At 34.1% G+C, this 21,844-nt stretch overlaps 1 protein-coding gene across 1 annotated transcript; it reads right to left on the bottom strand.

Moving 5' to 3' along the window:
- Positions 1-16,792: 16,792 nt before the first annotated feature.
- Positions 16,793-17,728, bottom strand: LOC140526730 (olfactory receptor 2D2-like). Its single transcript, XM_072643182.1, has one exon. It carries the CDS (start codon positions 17,726-17,728, stop codon positions 16,793-16,795), a length of 936 nt encoding a protein of 311 aa, XP_072499283.1.
- Between the last annotated feature and the right edge of the window lie 4,116 nt (positions 17,729-21,844).

Here is a 21,844-nt window from a genome sequence, read left to right as displayed (position 1 = left end):
CCTGGAAACACTCCATAAGGGACTGACACCACCCGTTGTATATTTTGAGAATGATCTTTAAACCACCTTCTTTGGTTCCCTTCATTCAATCACTTTTGACTCCATCTTGCTGTACCATCACTGAGACCACATGTCCTCATCTTGTTCACAATGAAAAGTTTTGTTAGAGTCCTTTCTAAAATCTGGAATGTCTATAGCATTCCACAAATCTATAAATCTGCATTCAGTTCTGCATAACCCGCTGCCATAGCCACATTTCTGGTCTTTTTACACTTTATATCCCCCAACCATTATGCATTCAGAGATTCTATGACAATAGGAACAAATCTCTCCATCTCCTAATTCCAGGCATTTTTCTTGGCTATTCCGCCATGTCTGGAGTGCTCCCTCTCCTCATTTTTGCCTTGTGATTTCCCTGACTTCCTTCAAGTTCCAGCTAACATTTAACCTTCTACAGAAAGCTTTTGCTGATTCCCCCTTAATTCTAGACCCTCCCTTTTGTTGAATATTTTCAATGTATCTTCTAAGTAGCTTGTTTGTATATAATTATTTGTATATTTTCTGCCCCATTGGACCATAAGATCTTTGAGAATAGGAATTGATTTTTGCCTTTCTTTGCATTACTAGCATATACAGAGTATGCAGCATTAGATAAAAGTTAATATATGTTTATTAACTCATTGTCAAAAATAAAAATAAGGTTAGCTTGTCAAGAATTGTTCTTGATAAAACTCAGTTCATTCTTATTGATTTCTTCTTATCTTTCTAAGTACTCCCAAGCAACCCTTTTAATAATATCTGTACATACCTTTTTATTGGTAGAACTCACATAGATTCTTAGTCAAGGAAGTAGCTTCAGGATGGGAACTAAATGGAGATTTCATTTCTTTACAACTTGACCTCTCTTGCTCTACTTTTTAAAGACAAAAAACAGTCAGAAGGCCTCAAAGAGGATTCTCAGAATTTGCCAAACTAGGTTTCTTAGAAGAGATATGCTTAAATGTTCTTAGAGAAAACTGTGACATTGAGGATTATGTAAAGTTGTTGAAGGCTAAGGGAATGAGAAATTGTGTAGTGAGGGAGAATCAACATTTCCCTCATATAACTAGTTCTTAATCGTTCACTTATCTCAGTTTGCCAACAGAGAGTGACCAAGTAAGCAAGAAATACTGCCTTTCTCCTTATTTTCCCTTGGTAGAGATAGATAGATTGGTATGAGGCAGCACATTTATAACTTCTGCAGGTTAATATGAGATATATTATCATCTGATCAAAGCATCATAGGTGGAAGGAACTTCAGATTACATTTAGTCCAATCCTCTCATTTTACAATGCAAATAGCCATATATTAAAGGAATTCTACCTTTCCTTTCAATCATCACCTGGGTAATATTAATTTCTTGTCAGTTCCTGAGTAGTATGTTTTTGTTATAGGGAATAAAAATCCCTTTTGGAAATCATCTAGCTATACCTACTGCCAAGGGGAGAATATTGGGATATCAAACGCCATGTACAGGACATCTTGAAATAAAAAGAAACATCCAAGATCAAACTCCCCTTTTCAAGATCCTTTTTTTTTTCTATCCTTAACCTAACTCTGTCACCAGGAAGGCAAAAAAGAACAGGAATGAATCTCAAATCCAGTGAAGAGACTTCTAAGGGGGAAGATAGAACAGATGAATAAGAAGTAGCCACTGGACAGGATAGAAATTACAGAGGTCTTGTCCAGAAAGCAGAAAACACATTTCAATCATTGTAAAAGGTTCAGAAAGAGAGAAGGAAGGAGAATTGGGGGAAATGTGACTAAATTGGCTGAATTAGCCTTTTTCAGCTCTAAGTCTCCTTGGTGTTATTAAGGACTTGTATTTCAAATAAGGTTTGATTCTTTGAGGACAGTCCCAATTTAATGGGCTGTGGTGTTATATTCCCTCTGAAGCATATAATATGCTCTGGAGGATTTCTTTGCTTATTAGGATATGAGCTATGTGTTTCTTTTTTGAGCTATTCTCAGGTAGTATAGAAACAGGGAAAATATAGTGTAGCTAACTTGAAGCTTACCTGAATCTCCAACCACAAATGATCAAAGTCCTCCTCCCATTCCCATATTCTTTCTGTCAAAGAGTGCATGACAGAGTGCCTAAAGGATCAGGTGTGGGGTCTACTTACTTTTACTATGACAAAGGAAGAGATCTATGTATAAATTTATAAGAGCAGATGAAATCTAGATCATATTTTCCAATGTTAGTTTTACTGACTAAAAAGTCAGTATGTCATATTGACTGATAGAATTTAATTATCTTGGTGTTTTAGTGACATGTGGATATTCTAAACCATAAATGTGAATTGGAGAGTCTCAGAATTGTGCCTCAGAAATCATTTAATTCAACCCAAATCATGAATTCTGTATTAAAAATTCATGACAAGTGATCATCAAGGTTTTCTTAAACACATGCAAAGATTAGAAACACTATATATCTCACTGCAGTTCATTTATTTTTGAAGGACAGTCATGTGAAAAGTGTTTTTTTCTCTTTTTTCTTTTCTTTTTTGGTAAATACTATTTTATTTTTTCCAATTACATGTAAAGAGTGCATTCAATATTTTTATAAGATTTTGAGTTTCAATTTTTTCACCTCCTTCTTTCCCATTCCCCCTCCCCAAGATGGCAAGCAATCTGATATGAGCTATATAGGTGCAATCATATAAACATTTCTGCATTAGTCATATTGTGAAATAAGAAACAGAACAAAAGGGAAAAGCCACAAATTACAAAAAAAGAAAGTGAAAAAAGTATGCTTTGATCTGCATTCAGATTCCATAGTTCTTTCTGTGGATGTGGATAGCATTTTCCAGCGTGAATCTTTTGGAATTGACTTGGCTCATTATAGTGCTGAGAAGAGCTAAATTAATCATAGTTGATCACTGCACAATGTTGCTATTAGTGTGTACAATGTTCTCCTTGTTCTGCTCACTTCACTCTGCGTCCATTAAGGTAAGTCCTTCTAGGTTTTTTAGAAAATGTGTTTGTTCATAATTTTTCAAAGCACAATAGTATTTCATTACATTCATGTACCACAAATTATTCAGCCATTCCCCAATTAATGGGCATCCCTTCAATTTCCAATTCTTTGCCGCCACAAAAAAGACCTGCTATAAATAATTTTGCACATGCCCTTTTCCCTTTTTTATGATCTCTTTGAGATACCCACCTAGTAGTAGTATTGGTGGATCAAAGGTATACACAACTTGACTGCTCTTTGGGCACACTTCCAAATTGTTCTGCAAAATGTTTGGATAGATTCACAACTATACTAGCAATACATTAGTTTCCCAATTTTCCCACATCTCCAATGTTTATCATTTTCCTGTTTTGTCATATTAACCAATCTGATAATATGAAGTGGTACCTCAGAGTTGTTTTAATTTGAATTTCTGTAATCAATAGCAATTTAGAGCACTTTCACATATGACAATAGAGAGTTTTAATTTCTTCATCTTAAAACTGCCTGTTCATATTCTTTGACCATTTATCTACTGAGGAATGACTTGTATTCTTATAAATTTGATTCATTTCTCTACATATTTGAGAAATGAGGTCTTTATCAGAAACACTTGTTATAAAAATTGTTTCCTATCTTTCTGCTTTCCTTCTAATCTTGTTTGCATTGGTTTTGTTTGTGTAAAAACTTTTAAATTTAAAGTAATCAAAATTACCCATTTTGCATTCTATAAAGTTCTCTGTCTCTTATTTGGTCATAAAATCCTACTTTTTCCATATGTCTGACAGGTAACCTATTTCTTGCTTTCTAATTTGCTTATGATATCACCCTTTAAGTCTAAATCATGAACTCATTTTGAACTTACTGTGGTATACAGTCGTGGCATACATGTTGTGTCTATATCAAATTTCTACCATACTATTTTCCAGTTTTCCCAGCAGTTTTTGTTAAAACAAAAGGTTTATCAAACATTAGATTATAATAATCATTTACTACTATGTCATTGATCTACCAACATATTTATTAGCCATGACCAAATAGTTTTGTCCTTAATTTTTTTGTCTTTTAACAGTATTTTTTCCCCAATTATATATAAAGAAAATTTTCAGCATTCATTTTTACAAGATTTTGAGTTTCAGATTTTCTCACTCCCTCTTGTCCTCCCCTCTTATGAAAATAATAGGGAGTTTGATATAATTTTTACATGTGCTATCATTTGAAATGTATTTCTGTATTAGTCACAGTTGTGGAAGAAGAAACAGACTAAAAGGAAAAAAACAAGAAAAAATAAAGTAAGTGAAAAGAAATACGCTTTGATTAGCATTCAGAATCCAGCAGTTCTTTATCTGGATATGAATAGAATTTTCCTTTGTGAGTCCTTTGTATTTGTCCTGGATCGTTGTGCTGCTGAGAAGAGGTGAGTTATTCACAGCTGATCATGACATATTGTTGCTGATACTGTGCTGTTTTGATGATTGTTGTTTTTTAATACTTTTAGATCAGCTAATCTTCCTTTGTATTTTTTTTCATTAATTCTTTTTGGTATTCTTGACCTTTTGTTCTTCCAGATGAATTTTGTGGTTATTTTTTCTAGGTCCATAAGGCAATTTTTGATAGTTTAGTATGGCAATGAATAATAAATTAATTTAGATAAAATTGCCATTTTAATTATATTAGTTCAGCCTACCTATGTCATTTTTTCCAGTTGTTTAGACTTGACTTTATTTATGTGAAAAGTGTTTTTTAATTGTGTTCATACAGTTCCTGGGTTTATCTTGGCAAGTAGACTCCCAAATATTTTATATTGTCTACACTTATTTTAAGTGGAATTTCTCTTTTTACTTTTTCTTACTGAGTTTTTTTGGTAATGTATAGGAATTCCGATGATTTATGGGAGTTTATTATATATCCTGCAACTTTACTAAAGAAGTTAATTATTTCAAGTACTTTTTAGTGGATTCTCTAGAGTTCTCTAAGTATGCCATCTAATCAACTGCAAAGAGTGATAGTTTTGTTTCCTCACTGACTAGTCTAATTCTTTCAATTTCTTTTTCTTACTGCTAATGCTAACATTTCTAGTACAATATTGATAATGGGCATCCTTGTTTCACCACTGATCTTATTGGGAAGGTTTCTAGCTTATCCCCATTAAAGGTAATCATTGTTGATGGTTTTAGATTGATGTTACTTATCATTTTAAAGAAAGCTCCATTTATTCTTATACTCACTAATGTTTTTTAATAGGAATTGGTGCTGTGTTTTATCAAAAGCTTTTTAATGTATCTATTGAGATAATGATATAATTTCTGTTGGTTTTGTAACAGATATAGTAAATTATTGTAATAGTTATCCTAATATTGAACCAGCCCTATATTAATGGTGTAAATTCCACTTGTTCATAGTATATTATCCTCATGATATATTGCTGTAATCTCATTGCAAATATTTTATTTAAAATTTTGCATCAATATTCATTAGAGAATTTGGTTTATAATTTTCTTTCTCTGTTTTGGCTCTTCTTGGTTTCAGTATCACTATCATATTTGTATAGGAGTTTGGTAGGATTCCTTCTTCACCTATTTTCTCAAATAGTTTACATAAAATTTTGGTTAGAATTCACTTCTAAATACATCTGTGCCTGGATATTTTATCTTAGGGAGTTTGTTCATTTTTTTTTTCTAAAATGGTATTATTTAAATATTTTATTTCCTCTTCTGTTAATCTTGGCAATTTATATTGTTGTAAGTATTTATTTATTTTACATAGATTTTCAGATTTATTGACATACAGTTGGGCAAAATAGTTTCTAATTGCTCCTTTAATTTCCTCTTCATTGGTGGTAAATTCACCTTTTTTATTTTTGATAATGGTGATTTGGTTTTCTACTTTTTTTAAAAAAAAATCAAATTAGACAAAGAATAATCTATTCCATTGTTTTCCCCATAAAACCAGATCTTAGTTTTGTTTACTAGTGCAATAGTTTTCTTTTTTCAATTTTATTAATCTTTTTCATTGTCAGAATGTCTAATTTGGTGTGTAAATGGGGATTTTTAATTTGTTCTTTTTCTAATTTTTTTAACTGCGTGCCCAATTCGTTGATCTGCTCTTTCTCTATTTTATTTATGTGAGAATTTAAAAATATAAAAATTTCCCCTAAGTAATGCTTTGGCCGCATCTCATAAATTTTGGTATGTTGTCTCATTATTGTCATTCTCTTTGATGAAATTATTGGTTGTTTCTATGATTTGTTGTTTGAACCATTCATTCTTTAGTGTTAACTGATTTTGTTTCCAAATAATTTTTCATCTATCTTTCCATGGTCCTTTATTACATGCAATTCTTATTGTATTATTATTTGAAAAGGATGCATTTAAAATGTCTGCCTTTCTGCATTTGACTGTGAGGTTTTTGTGCCCTAATACATGGTATTTTTTTGTGTAGGTGCCATTACCACTGAGAAAAAAGTTATAGTCATTTCTGTATCCATTCGATTTTTTTCCGGCAGTATGTCATGTTTAACTTTTCTGAAATTCTATTCATCTCCTTTTCTTCTTATTTGTTGGTGGTTAGATTTATCTAGTTTTGAGAGGATGACATTGAAGTCCTCCACTAGTAGAGTTCTGCTGTCAATTTTTTCCTGTAACTCACTTAGCTTTTCCTCTAAGAATCTGAATTCTATACCACTTGGTGCATATATATTTAGTATTGATATTACTTCATTATCTATGGTACCTTTTAGCAGAATATAGTTTGCTTCCTTATCACTTTTAATTAGATCTATTTTTGCTTTTGCTTTGTCTGAAATTAGGATTCCAACCCTAACTGTTGTTTTTTTTACCTCAGATGAATCATAATATATTCTGCTTCAACCTTTTACTTTTATGCTGTGTGTATCTCTCTGCTTCAAATGTTTTTCTTGTAAACAACATATTATAGGATTATGGTTTTTCATGTGATATAATTTAGCCCATTCTGTTTTCCCCTTTCCTCTTCTCCCAGAACAATCTTTTTTCCACTCCTTAATTTTTTTTATCATTACATCAAAGTCATGTTATTCCCACAACCTCTATCTATGTATACTTTTTCTAACTGCCCCAATAGAAATATAGTTCTTAAGAGTTACAAGTATCATCTTCCCATGTAGGGATGTATCCAGTTTAACCTTATTGAATGCTTTATGTTTTTTTCTTTCTTGTTAATCTTTTTATGCTTCTCTTGAGTCTTACATTTGAAGATCAAATATTCCATTCAGCTCTAGTTTCTTTTTTATCAGAAAACTTTGAAGGTTCCCTATTTCATTGAATGTTCATCTTTATCCTTGAAAGATTATGCCCAATTTTGCTGGGTAGTTGATTCTTGGTTGTAATCCAAGATTTTTCGCTTTCTGTAACATCATATTTCAAACCCTCTAATCTAATGTAGAAGCTGTGAAGTCCTGTGTCATCCTGATTATGACTCTTTGATATTTGAACTGTTTCTTTCTAGCTACTTATAGTATTTTCTCTTTGACCTCATAATTCTGGAATTTAGCTAGAATATTCCTTGGAGTTTTCATTTTGAGATATCTTTCAGGAGGTGATTGGTGGATTCTTTCAGTGTCTATTTTACCCTCTCATTCTAGGATATCAGGGCAATTTTCCTTGATAATTTCTTGAAAGATGCTTTGTTTCAATCATGGCTTTCAGGTAGTCCAATAATTCTTAAATCATCTTTCCTGGGTCTATTGTCCATGTGATTTGTTTTTCCGATGAAATATTTTACATTTTCTTCTATTTTTCATTTTTTAAATTTTGTTTGACTGATTCTTGATGTTCTAATTTTTAATGCATTACTTTCTTTAGTTAGCTTTTGTACCTCCTTTTCCATTCAATCAATTTTACTTTTAAAGGAGTTGTCTACTTTAGCGGATTGTTTTTTCCATTTGGCTAATTCTATTTGTTGAATAGTTTTCTTTCAGCCAACTTCTGTGCTTCTTTTTCCAAGCTATTGACTCTTTTTTCATAATTCTCTTGTATAACTCTCATTTCTTTTCCCAATTTTTCTTCTACTTCTCTTGATTTTTAAAACCCTTTTGGAACTCTTCCAAAAGGATTGTTTGTGCTTGAGATGAATTCATATTCTCCTTTGAGGTTTTGACTATAGGAATTATTACATTGCTCTTCTCTTCTGAGTTTATGTTTTGATCTTCCCTGATGACATAGTAACTTTCTATGGTCAGGGCTCTGTTTTTTCTTCATTTTTAAAAGTTGAGCTCTACCCCTAGAATACAGAGGGCACTGCCCTAAGCTTCTTTCACTGGATCTCAGGGACCTGGTTACTGACTTTCTGTGTTGGGGCCTCAGGTACCGGCAGCTTGCCCATTATGACCTAGCCTAGTCACACCTATTGTGCCCTTTGTTCTGGGATTGGCAATTTACCTACTGCACTGGGGTTGGAAGTCTAGCAGCTGGCCTGATGAACCATAACTGCAGGGCATTGGTTGCTGATCTGCGCTCTGCAAAGAGCCACCCACTAACTTGCCCAAAGACCACCTGTGCTGGTCTGCACTCTCCTTTTATCCAAGTGAGACTGACCTTTCCTGAATTCCTTCAAAGTTATCTTGGGATGAAAAATTGTTTCACTCCATCTTTCTGCAGATTCTGTTGCTTCAGAATTCTTTTAGAGGCTTGATTTAACATTGTTTCTGAGGGAAACTGGGTAGAGCTCAGTCAGTTTCCTGGCTTCTTTCCACGATTTTGGTTCTACCCCTGCTCCTTTCTTCTAAAAGAGTTGAAATTTGTGATCTTATAACCTCTACACATTTTTTTCTGGTTCTGCCTTCTGTCAGAGTCACAAGTAGCACATGACTTCATCTCAATAAACTAATATAGCTTTATCCATGAGGTGATGGCTGAACTTATATCTTTCCTTATAGTTCTTTACTGACCCACTTCACAACATAACAACCCTAAAGCTGCCAACTCCTTTTAGTACAATTATCCCTTCCACATTGCAACTTTATCCATCATGGTTTCAATGTATGATTGATCATTTTTTGGAACTTTTGTAAAAGCTGTAGATGACACACAAAGGTCAGCAGATGACACAAAAACATTTTAGAATCTCAGAATTGCAAAAAAAATATGTATAGCTTTACATAATGGCAATATTTTCTTTTAATACAATAAATGTACACAATTTCTTTTTTTAAAGGTAAAATAAGGAAAAAGTTAAAGTTTATGAAAAGAATGTGAAAGTCATCAGATAATACACAAAGGCTAATATTTTTACTTAACATTGACCTACATAAAGCCTATGATTAAATACTTAATCCAAATTTTACAGTAAGGTACTGTAAACACCCTATAAAAGAAAAAGAAGAAGAAAAAGAAAAAAAAAAACAGACTCCTTCACCAGGATAAAGAGAGGGCCAAAAATTTTAGTAGGATTTTCCAGATCATGGGGCACTGCACCTCTAACCCCCGCAATGTGAAAAGGATAACTGTGTTCTCTCCATCCTCCTGAGTAGACTTTTACCTCTTCTCCCTTCCTTAGGAGGGATGGGTCATCCATATTCCTACAGCAACTTCACCCATGCTCACACTGTCTGTTCATCTTCTGGAGCTTCCACTTTCAGCTGAAGTTGCCCTAGGTATATCTCTAGTTAGTTACAGCCCTGATCCCTAGTACTGAGCAGAACTAAAACCATCTTTCACAAGACAACTATTCAAACATCTGAAGACATATAATGACTCCCACTTCTTCTCCCCAGGATAAAAATTGCCATATATTTTATTGCTGCCACTCCCTGTGAATTTTCCTCATGTGAATCTTCAAAGGGATTGTATTCCGGGACTTTCTCTTTATATATATTTTCAAGAGCTTTGGGTCCATTGTGCTGATGACACCACTGGTCATCTATTCTAACCTTTGAACTTTATCTAAACTATGGCACAAAGGGTCCTGGCTCAAGATGAGTTTGAAATTTGGCTCCTGCATCTATGGTAGATTTGAAGTGAGAAGAATCATGGACTTTATCTAGTGAGCAAAATCTTATGAAAATTTCATTAATAAAAATATAATGCCCAGAGGAAGAAAGATGATAGCCTCACTAACCCATAGGTACATTCAATCAGGATGATTTGTGCCCAATTCTGGTCATTTCTTTTTTAAAAAGTATTTTATATATTTTTTTCAAATTAGAGGTAAAAATAATTTTTGACTTTAATTTTAAAAACTGTTCAGTTCCAAGTTCTCTCCCTCCCATCTATGAGGCAACAAGCAACTAGGTATTGATAATATATGTGCAGTAATGCAAAACATATTTCCGTATTAGCCATATTACAAAAGAAAACCCAGACCAAAAAAACCATAACAAATGAAGTTTTTTAAAAAGTATGATTTCATTGGAATTCAGACTCCATTGATTCTTTCTCTGGAAGTGAATAGTATTTTTTTTCTATCAGAAATCCTTCAGAATTGTCTTAGATCATTGTATTGCTAAGAATAGTTAAGTCTTTCACAATTGATCATTGTACAATATTTCTGTTTCTGTGGACAGTGATGTCCTGGTTCTGCTCACTTTACTTTGTACAAGTTCATGTAAGTCTTTCTTTTTTTTTTTCCTGTGAGTATGCTGCTCATCACTTCTTATACCACAACAGTATTCTACAATAATCATTGGGCATCCTTTTTTTGGAGGAACATTCACAGTTTCTTAGTTTTCCAAAGGAAGGTTAGGGAGATAATTAGAGAGCTCTAGGGGTATTAAAAAAACTTTTAACAAATAATAATTCAGAATAAATTCAGGAAGGAAAATTAATGTAAATAGATAAATAAGTATATATCTCAAGAATAAACCATCCTAGAGAATACCAGAGACATAGCCAGTTTCTTAGTTTCACCTTTTTGGTTCTATTAATTAATTTTATTGATGTATTTTGTAACACCTTCATTTCTTAAAGGAACTTCACATTCTGTTATCCAGAAAGCAATTGCTTGTAACCAAGAATAAAAAGAATTTATTAAAAAACATACTTTAGCAAAGCAATCAACACACTTGTGTTTGACAGCATATTAAATACTCTTCACCCATGGTTAGCTAATTCTTCAAATAAGGGAAATAGGTGTATTTTTAACCTATTCTTTAGAGCCTGGCTCTTAAACCTTGGTCTTTATGGTCACAAAATCATCAGTTTCTTTTTGTTTTGCTATTTTCCTTCCCATTTACATTGTTAAAGTCATTGTATATATTTGTCTTGGTTCTGTTTACTTGATTTTACATCAGTTCATAAGATTCTTCTCATTCTTTGAATTACTAATATTTATTGTTGTTTACCACCTTTATGTAGCAATATTCCATTATGTTAATGTTCTTAGTTCATTTAATCTTCTAATAGATGAGCATCTACCTTGTTTCCAGGTTTCTGCTACAACAAAAAGTAATGTTATGAACATTTTGATGCACAATGAGAGTTTTCTTTCTCAAGTAAGGTAATATTTGTCAAAAGTATTTATCACAATGCCTGGTTCACAGCAGCTGCTGTGTATGCTATATAAATGGTGACTCCTTTCTCCTTCTCTACTTAGCATATATACATACTTGCAGGATCTCTGAATCAAAGAATATAGACATTTTAGTCACTCTCTTAGCATATCACACTTCATATCTCTCTTGTATATTTTCAGACATACTGCCATCAGCAAAATCAAGAAAGAACAATCAAATCAACATTGACATTATTCTTGAAACAGCATGAAAATAGAAGAGTGTGATTACCCTCATCATTCCTATTGCAGCCCAGAAAATAATTCCTTCATAAGTTACCATTCCCCTACATAAATTGTCTTTTTCTGTTAGAATATAAACTTTTGAGGACTTGATTTTTTTTTTTCACTTTGTTCTTTGCACTGCCTGACATAGCACCTGTCACATAGAAGTTTCTAAAAAACTGCTTATTGATTCATTCATATTTCCAATTTTTTTCCAGTATAGTTGGACAAATTCACGGCTCTAGCTATAGTATATTCATGAACCTACCTTTTCACAGTCTCTCCAATATTTCCCTCTTTTGCTACATTTTCCAATTTTCTATTTGCGAGATAAACCCAGAGTAAGTTTTATTCAAATTTCTATAAACAGATTAGAGGAATCTTTCACATGATTCTAAAAATTTTAAATTTTTGAAGAGTTGTTCATATCCTTTGATTGAAGTTGAGAATGTCTCTTGATCCTATATATTTATGTGTTTCCCATCTATTTTTGATATCAAACCCTTTCCAGGGATATATGATGGAAAGATGTCTTAGCAGTTGTCAGCTTTCATTATTCTATTAGTTAAATTTGTTTTATTCAAAAGCCTTTTGATTTCATGTAATTTAAATATCTATTTTATCTGTTGTAATCACCGATATACCTTATTTTGTGTTTCTATCACTATTACTTCTGTCAACACAGGCACACACACACACACATACATACACACAGTGATTTGTTGGAGTTGGCTTCTACCAGCTTGCAAGACTCAATTGTAAAATTTTCAGTGTGAATCTTTAAACATAGGAAATTTGGAAGTGCTAATTTGTAATCAGAGCTTCGTTTATTCTTTTGTTGATTATCTGGCCTTAAGAAAATGATGGAGGGGGCAGCTATGTGGTTCAGTGGATAGAGTACTGGCCCTGGATCCAGGAGGAACTAAGTTCAAATCCAGCCTCAGACACTTGACACTTATCAGTTCTGTGACCCTGGGCAAGTCACTTAACCCTGATTACCTTACCTTAAAAAGAGAAATAAAATTATGGGGAAAATTTTAATAATATAGATTAAACATAAAATTTCTCCTTTATACACATACATACATTTTTGTGTGCGTATGTGTATGTGTGTGTATTCCAGAGAGCTGTTTGTTAAGCATTTACCAGTACCTCCATGTGTATGTTCATGTGTGAAAGGTAAGTTATCTAATCTCTTTTTATTTTTTGTGTTATGTTTAATACTAAGGCCATAAATTCATTTTGCTCTTACTATAGAATATAGTATAAGATGTTAGTCTAGGGAATCTTTCCTCAAGCAATTTATGTTCTCAGATTATTTTAATTCAAATATTTTTAATTCTTCTTCATATAGTTTATTCCACTGGTATGTTTTTGTAATTTATTAACCAATACCATTTTTTATTATTATTGCTCTATGAATATAAATCAAAGATTGCAAATACTACCCCTTTTCATTCCTTAACTTACCCATTATTTATCTTGAGGTTCTACAATTTTATTTCTCCAAATCGATTTTGTTATATATTGTCTGCTCCATTAGTAGTTTGGTGTAACATTAAGTGCTACAATTATTTTATGCAGTTGTATCATTTTTATTATATTGGCATTCTGTTATTTTATTTATATAAAGTTTGTATGCCTTGGTAAATTGACTCCAAGATGTTTTTTTATTTTTACATATTTTGAAAGTGACCTCCCTTTCTATTATTTCTTTTGAGATTTTGTTACTGATAAATAGAAGTGCTATTGATTTTTATGGATTTATTTCATATCTTATTTCTTTAATGAAGATATTGAATAATTCTGATCATGAATTTGGAAGACTTTTACATATACAAAAATACAGCTAGAATAAGAAGGGAAACTGTTGCCTTATTTATTTTGTTTCAGTATTGTATATGTATTAAATAAAGGTCTGGATGTGGAAAAATGAAGATTTTGGTGTGAAATTTTACTTTTTCACTAACTGGGCATGGGATCCCAAAATAAAACTTTAAAAAATGAACTTATGCCTACCTTGAGATTACATAGTACCCTCTGCACGAACTCTACATTGCCAGGAATAAGGCTATACTAGCTGACTCAACACATGGAATAGCAAGAAAACCCAATCTCACACCTCAGTACCCCTTCCTTCTCCAATGCCTTGGAGAAGTTTGCTGAGCCTTCAGTGGCCAATGTCCCTAAAGTGCTCTGTGTTGCAATAAAGCAGAAGAACAGTAGAAATGGGCAAGAAATATGTCTGAGCTTAAAATATTGCTCAATCCCACCCTCTTCCCGGGTTCTCTGAGACCTAAACTCTGAATGACAGAAGTCATCTCTGAGTACCACTGTGACAGCTCTCTAAACTGCTGGACCACAGAACAAAAAAGAGATAGACTTTCTCTCTCTCTCTCTCTCTCTCTCTCTCTCTCTCTCTCTCTCTCTCTCTCTCTCTCTCTCTGTGTGTGTGTGTGTGTGTGTGTGTATGTGTGTAGGAGGGGGGTGCTCCACTAACACTGAAGGAAAAATTACAACATCCACCTGGGCCAGTTATATTCTTCCCCAGGTTACTTAGAGTAGATATCTAGGTTAGTGGACTAGAATGGGAGGAGACTGAGACAGTGGGATTCAGCAACCAGTCAAATGATCATCAAAGGGGAAGGATTCAGAAAGTGAGCAATAAAAAATAAAGGGAAAAGCCTGAAATTGCTGAAGATATCAAGGAAGAATAAAACTCAAAGATCTTGAATGTAAGCAGATAAATCATAGGAAAAGCATTAACAATAGCAGGAAATATGGTCCTCAGATGTAATAAACATGTTCACACATTTGTGAATAAGTAATGGAAAACAAAAGAAAATAATACAATTGAGACAAACTGAGGAGAACTGCAACGCATAGTTTATGAGAGCTTCAAAAGAGAAATGAGAATTAAAGCAGAATTATTTCCTTTATAGCAAACATAATGGGAAGAAGAGGAAAACTTGAATCTGTGATGGTAAGTTTCACCAAAAAAATGGAAGAGAGAATAAAAGATAGGGGATGCAAATACACAGAAACACAGGAAAATCTAGAAAAAGAGAAGCAAAACCAATAACATTAAAAGAAAATATGTTTTCTATGTAATAAAAATATACTGATCTCACAGATACAAATCACCTAAGATTATAGATCTCTTAGAAAAACAATAGCTTAAAAACTGAAGACCGTAGAAATAATACATTAAAGTTTCCTAAAAATTCTAAACACAGAAAATAATATACAATTTCAAAGAAATGATAGATTGTCTCCAGAAGAAAAAAAGATTGAAAACACTACAAGATAGCTAGTGGCAGACTGCATAATCAGGAATGTAGGTAGGGGGTCCTACCATGGGTCAGTGTCATCTCTGTCACATTCATGAATTAGCATTGTTATGGGAGTAAAACAAAATAAAAAAAAAAAGAGTTGAGGAGAAAGATATAAGCTGTATAAGGCAGTGGCAGAAACTGCCTACAAAGAAGATCACTGAATGGATACCTTGGAAGTTTTGATTCCATGTGGAATACAGAGAATAGAGAGGGACTAAGTAATGATAGGGGAAGTATAGAATAAGTGTCTGGAATAAATAGAGAGGATAGATAATGGAGAGAGTGAGCAAAATCCTCCAGAAAAAAGGGAAAATACAAAATATAAAGGAACTTATGAACAAGACTAGTTGAAGGGAAGGAGAGGAAAAGGTAATCTATATGCCTAAGAGGAAAAAAATGGAAAAATTAAAGAACCAGTTAGAAGGGGTAAAGGGGGATTAAGAAATAAAGCATGTGAACAAACATACCTCAAACGAATTGTGAACCATTAATAGCCATATGAAAAATTGTTGAAAATCATTAATAAGAAGAAAAATGAAAATCAAAACAACTTTAATATTTCATTTCATATCCTTCCAATTGTCAAAATAAAGTGACAAAAAGTTGTAATAACCAACAATGAAGGGACAGTAGAAAGTCTATGTAGCATATTTTCAAGTCCTCTTGTCCCCCTAATCACTACGCCATTGAATGCTTACAGTTTAGCAATATTCTTCTTAAAATGTCACATTTAATAGAGAATGTAGTGTTCCAGATGTGGTCTTATCATGATAAAGCATTATTACTCAGGGTTGTACTAAAATTGGTTTTGACTGAATTGCAAGAGTCAATTATTAAAATTTCATTGACCATTTATACCTCAAAATCAGTGCTTACTTTTTTTTGTTTTGTTGATTATCTACACTTAAGAAAAAGATAAATAAAGTGTTAATAAAACTCAGATTAAACTTAAAACATTTTGGGGCATACATTTTTTCCCTGGATTGCTGACTGTTAAACATTTGCTAGCATATTTCTGCTGCAACCTTACATGTGTAAAGCATTATACTTCTATTAATGATAGTCTAAGATAAGAGCAATGAGTCACCATGGCATATTGGATCCCTAGCTGGACTTAGGATCAGGAACATCTGTGTTCAACTTCTATGTGGCTTTGTGGTCCTGGGCAAGCTACTTTTTCTGCCCCTATCCCTACTCCTCCCAGTGCCACAGAATATCAAGTTGGTGAGATCATATACTTTAAAATAGTTTCTGAACTTCATTGGTAAAAAGAATATCCTCAATAGTAGTCTCTATATCAGTAAGATCATGGGTTCAGAATTAGGGAAGATGAGATTAATTTTTTATTTATCTCAACAAATATGCATAGTCATTTATAAGAATAAGTCTTACCCTATTTAATAAAACGGTCAAAAAACAAGAATAATACAGAATTGTTTCAATGGTTGTGATAATTGATGATTCTTTCCTGAGTCATTCATATTACCACCCAAATCTCTAAAGTAATAACTGCATCATGACACACTTCTCCAAAACCTGGAATACGTTGCAAATATAAAATATATAAACATTCTACACCTAATTAAGGAGCAATAGAGGCATGCTTTCTATATTATCTGCCATAAGGGAAAGGCCATTTCCTCCTGGGGAGAATATCACACTCTATGGAGGAGAGACATAAAGTTAAATACAATTATTGTGACAGAATCATGGCCTGAAGGGTTTTATTCCATTGGCTACATTCCTGAAGGCCCTCTTCACATCCTTATTCCTCAGGCTGTAGATAAGAGGGTTAAGCATAGGGTTTATCACTGCATAGAACACGGACACCAACTTTCCCTGCTCCTTGGAAGACTTGGGTGTCATGTAGGTGATAATTGCTGACCCATAAAAAAGTATGACTACAAGAAGGTGGGTGCCACACGTGGAGAATGCCTTGACTCTCCCTGAGGTTGTCTTCATTCTAACCACAGTCACTATTATAGAGCCATAAGAGACCAGTATCAGGGACACAGGTACAAGAAGAATCACCACTCCCATGAGGAAAATGGCTGTCTCTGCTTTATGAATGTCTGCAGATGCCAAAATCAAAAGGGCAGGAGCCTCACAAAAGAAATGAGCAATCTTATTGTCTCCTTGATAGGGGAGTTGTAATGTGAATGTAGTGTCCACTAAAGATACCAGAATGCCACTGGCCCAGCATGCCAAAGCCAGATGGCTACACACCTTCCATGTCATGATGAGAGGATAATGCATGGGGTCACAGATTGCCAAGTACCGGTCATAGGACATCACAGACAATAGCGCACATTGTGTACATCCAAATATGAGAAAAAGGAGAAGCTGAGCTGTACAACCCACAAAGGAAATGACCTTTCTCTTACATAGCATATGGACTAGGGCTTGTGGGACAATGTTGGTGGAAAAAAATAGATCAGCAAGGGACAAATTGCACAGAAAAAAGTACATGGGCGTATGAAGCTGTAAGTCAATCAGAACCAGAGAGATAAGGAGCAGGTTTCCAAGTACAGTAGCCAAGTAGACCCCCATGAATAATACAAAGAGCAATAGCTGAGTCTGGGGGTCATTAGAAAGTCCCAGGAGGAGAAATTCTGTCACCCAGATTTGGTTGGTCTGGTTCATGTTCTGTCTTTGTACTTCTTTAGAAAGGAGCCAATAGATATTCAATGGAGGGATGCAGCCTACAGAATCACAGAATTTTAGTGTTAGAAGGGACCACAGAAGTTATCTGGTCCAACCTCTTACCATCATCAACTTCCTTGGTAGCTATTCACTGAACAATTCCATTCATAGGTTGTGCACTGTCTCATGATGAAAACATTCCATTATGGGGTAGCTCTTTTAGGAAATGGTCCCTTCTGTTGAGCTGAATTTTCCCAAATTTTTCTTCTGTGTATGCTTTGCTTTGTTACTGTTCTATTAAAAATATATGGTTATACTCAGAGCACAATGCTCTGAAGTCTGAACACAGAGAGCTCAGTGAAGCTGTTGGCTCCTTTGATCATGAATAAAATTTGTTGTTCAGTTATCTCAGTCATGTCTGACTCTTTGTGACTCCATATGGAGTTTTCTTGGCAAAGATACTGGAATGGTTTGTCACTTCCTTCTGCAGTGTGAATAAAATTATATTTACTTTGATGCGGCCTAAGATTATATTATCTTTTTGTCAGTCACATAACACAATTTATACTGAGTTTATAGTTAGTTTAAACCTTAAAGTCTTTTTCACATTCACTGCTGTTTACTTAGATCTGTCCCATAATGTGATTGTGTGGATAAATTCCCTCTCACCCCATTGCATTTTAAGATTTCATATTTGGTCTTTCTAAATTTTCATCTTGATTCATCTTGCTGAATTTTCCCTGGAAGAGTACTGAGGTACATACAGGGAAATTCTGTGAATCAAAGCATTGAAAGGCAAGAGCAGGATTGCAGGAATGAAGTATATAGGGAGGCAAAAAACTGGCTAATAACATATACCGATATTGTTGGATAATTTTCTACCTAGATGTTATTTCACTGGAAGTGTTAAAATACAGTTTCAGTTTCTCCCAGGACCCTGAGGAAACCATGGAGATGGACACAGTAAATAGTAGTGAGATGCTCTCGAAAGAAACTGCAAAGCCTTATGAAGCAGTGACCTTCGGCATGGGAGAAAGAGGGAGGAAGTGAGAGAGACAGAGACAGAAACAAAGAGGCAGAAAGAGACAGAGACACACAGAGACAGACAGGTTCAGACAGAGAGAGAAACAGACACACAAAGAGACAAAGACAGAAATGGAAGCAGAGAGATAGAGATGGAAATAGAGATTTTTATTTCTAAAAGCACCCAAGAACCAATCACATTAGGGTATTGGTAATTCTACCTTTTAAGATATGAAAAAGGTGTCACATAGTGGAATGCCTTTCTATTTAGATGTTTGTGATACCTCCTGCATAGATTTTGTTTATACACAATAGAATCCTGCCTTGTACAGGGAGGAGAGAGACTTTATGAAATTACTGATGTGTAGCCCATTGAGAAGTCCATTAGTCACACCAAGGACTCCTGAAGTACTACATTGGATAGTTGCCTGAGAAAGAAAGTTTCATAAACTGTTAGTGTTGTTATCCTGTACCCCACTATCTTTTTTGACATTTGAATACTTCCAATATTTGTCATCTCTGACCTTTTCAATTGCCATGTGGTCTTATAGAGATATCTTTTTCTCACAATTATTTTCAAGACATCCTCTCTGATCCTCAGTTGTGCCTTTTTCATTTTGTAATAGACCAGCTGTTAATACAATGGGGAAATCAGTATAACTGAATCCACTGAGTATCATTCACTCCTTATCTGTGTTCCAGGGTAAGTGGAAAAAATACTAACTTTGTCCAGTCTAAGTTAGTATTGAACATCTCTCCAGGTGTCTTTTCAATAGCCCTAGTTATCGTATCTTTTTCTATTGGCAAACCGGGAAGGGATTATCTGAATTGAGTCATTCTTCTGATAAAAGAAGGAAACTCCCTTTTGGGAAACTACCAGTAGCTCAATGGTGATTTTGCGTGAGATTTCTACAAGAAGCACCTTATGACATATTTGAGTACTGCACGTGGAGTCAGAGTGTGGGAGTTAAAATCTGCCTGTGTTACTTACTACCTTTATGATCTCGTGTCATTGTATAATAATATCATTGAATTTCAGTTTTCTCATCTGCAAATGGAGGGGGCTGGTCTTGAGGATTTTTTAAAGTGATTTAATACATTAAAATACATGCTTTTATGATCCTGTATTGGGTATTTACCTAAGATTAACTATTTTAATGAATGCTTGCACTTTTCCCGTGGTTCCTTTGGGTAATAATCTTCATATACCTGAAATTTAGGAACAATCTGAATGAGGGGAATACATCACATCTCTAAGCCACACAGACTTATTGGTACTTTTGCCTGGTTGATAAGGAATGACTAAATATTGATTGGTAATAATAGATCATATATTTCTTGTTTCTCCTGCATTTTTATAACAATGACTGGTTTCTATAGCCTCATCAACTATGTACACAAATACAAATATACATATATGTATGCTGTCTCTGTATTGCTTGTATAACATCTATCAAATTACTCAAACTCTTAGTGCCAAAAAACGCTATGAAATTATAGATGTTCAGGAAAGTTTTTGATATGCCATGGTGGATAGTTTCCTCAGTGAGAATCCCCTATATGAGAATGCCCTATACCAATGAAATCACAGATTTCAGAATCACAGAACTGGATATACACAGATATAGATCTCTCTCTCTGTCTCTCTGTCTCTCTGTCTCTCTGTCTCTCTGTCTCTCTCCCTCTCTCTCTCTCTCTCTGTCTCTCTCTGTCTCTCTCTCTCTGTCTCTCTCTCTCTCTCTCTCTCTCTCTCTCTCTCTCTCTCTCTCCCTCTTTCTCTCTCTCTCTCACACACACACACACACAGATACACACACACATTATATACATATATAAATCTGTCTACACATATACATACAATATAAATCCGAAGATATATGATTTCATTGAAATAAGGGATGTGAGTAAACTCTACCTTGTGAGGTAGATCAGAAATTCCACTTCAGCTTATAGCCTTAGAGCATTTTTGTGGCACTAAGATCTTGAGTGGTTTATCAAATATCGCATGGTCAATACATATAAGAAGGGAATTTAAACCCAGCTCCTTCTGACTCCAGGGTCAGTTATTTGGCCATTTGACACTTTCTCTCATCAATATGTATCTACACATCTACATTTCTATAAATATAATCTATATGTAGATATGTCTATATATAATAAGAATAGGCATTAATGTTAATTTCTGCAAATCCATAGATTCCTGGCTGTACCCTTACATCTACAGTTAATTAACTACTTTACTGAATATCCAAATGTGTGTATGTGTTCATGCATGTAGAGTCGGGGAGGATTGGAAGGAAGAAAGAAAAAGGGTGGAAGACAGAGATATACAAAGAGAAAATGTAACAGAAGCCAGTTACAGGATAAGATGTGAATATACATAAGAAAAAATGGGGAAAAACTATTGCTACAAAATGTGATGGGAGAAGAAATAAGAAATATTTGTCTGTCATTCCAAATATTTAGTAATTCTCCTTTTTAACTAAAACAAGGGTACCAATAAGTATATTAAGAGTCTAGGTGTGACACTTACCCTCTCTCCCAGATAATCCTCATAATTTATACTCTCAAGGCTACCAGACAAGGGTTCCAAAGGAAAAGTATAAGCATTCATTGAAATAGTTCATCTTCATTAAATACCCAATACAGTACCATGTATTTAGATCTAAAAAAGATGTTAGAAATCATCAAGTCCAGATCCCTCTATTTGCAGATAAGGAAGCTGTGGTCTAGAGATGTAAAGTGACCTAAGGACATAGGGGCAAAAAGCAGCAGAAACAAGATTGAAACTACATCAACTGAGGATTATGGGAAGATGGCACTGTGATGGGATCTATATATAAAAGCTGAGATCTTCCACAAATACCCCAATCAATTAATTAATTAATACCCCCAAATTAATTAATTAATACCCCTAAAAACAACCAGAAGAAACAATTGATAAAGAAAGCTCAAGAGAATGAATAATAAGCTTTATCCAGTTGGGGACCATACAAAAAAGGCTACACAAAATCTGCAGAGTGGAAAGACAAGCTAAGAGGAAGGTAAGGTGTGAAGGATCCTAATTCTACAGAAGGAGACAGGTAAAGAAGA

Source organism: Notamacropus eugenii, chromosome 1 (genome assembly GCF_028372415.1).
Source record: "Notamacropus eugenii isolate mMacEug1 chromosome 1, mMacEug1.pri_v2, whole genome shotgun sequence".
In the NCBI taxonomy this organism is placed as follows: Eukaryota; Metazoa; Chordata; class Mammalia; order Diprotodontia; family Macropodidae; genus Notamacropus; species Notamacropus eugenii.
Note: the sequence above shows the minus strand (reverse complement) of the source record. Positions and strands in the feature narration are given on the sequence as shown.

Excerpts from the sequence above, each read along its gene's own strand:
- LOC140526730 (XM_072643182.1), bottom strand. The coding sequence starts at position 17,728 with ATGAACCAGACCAACCAAATCTGGGTGACAGAATTTCTCCTCCTGGGA.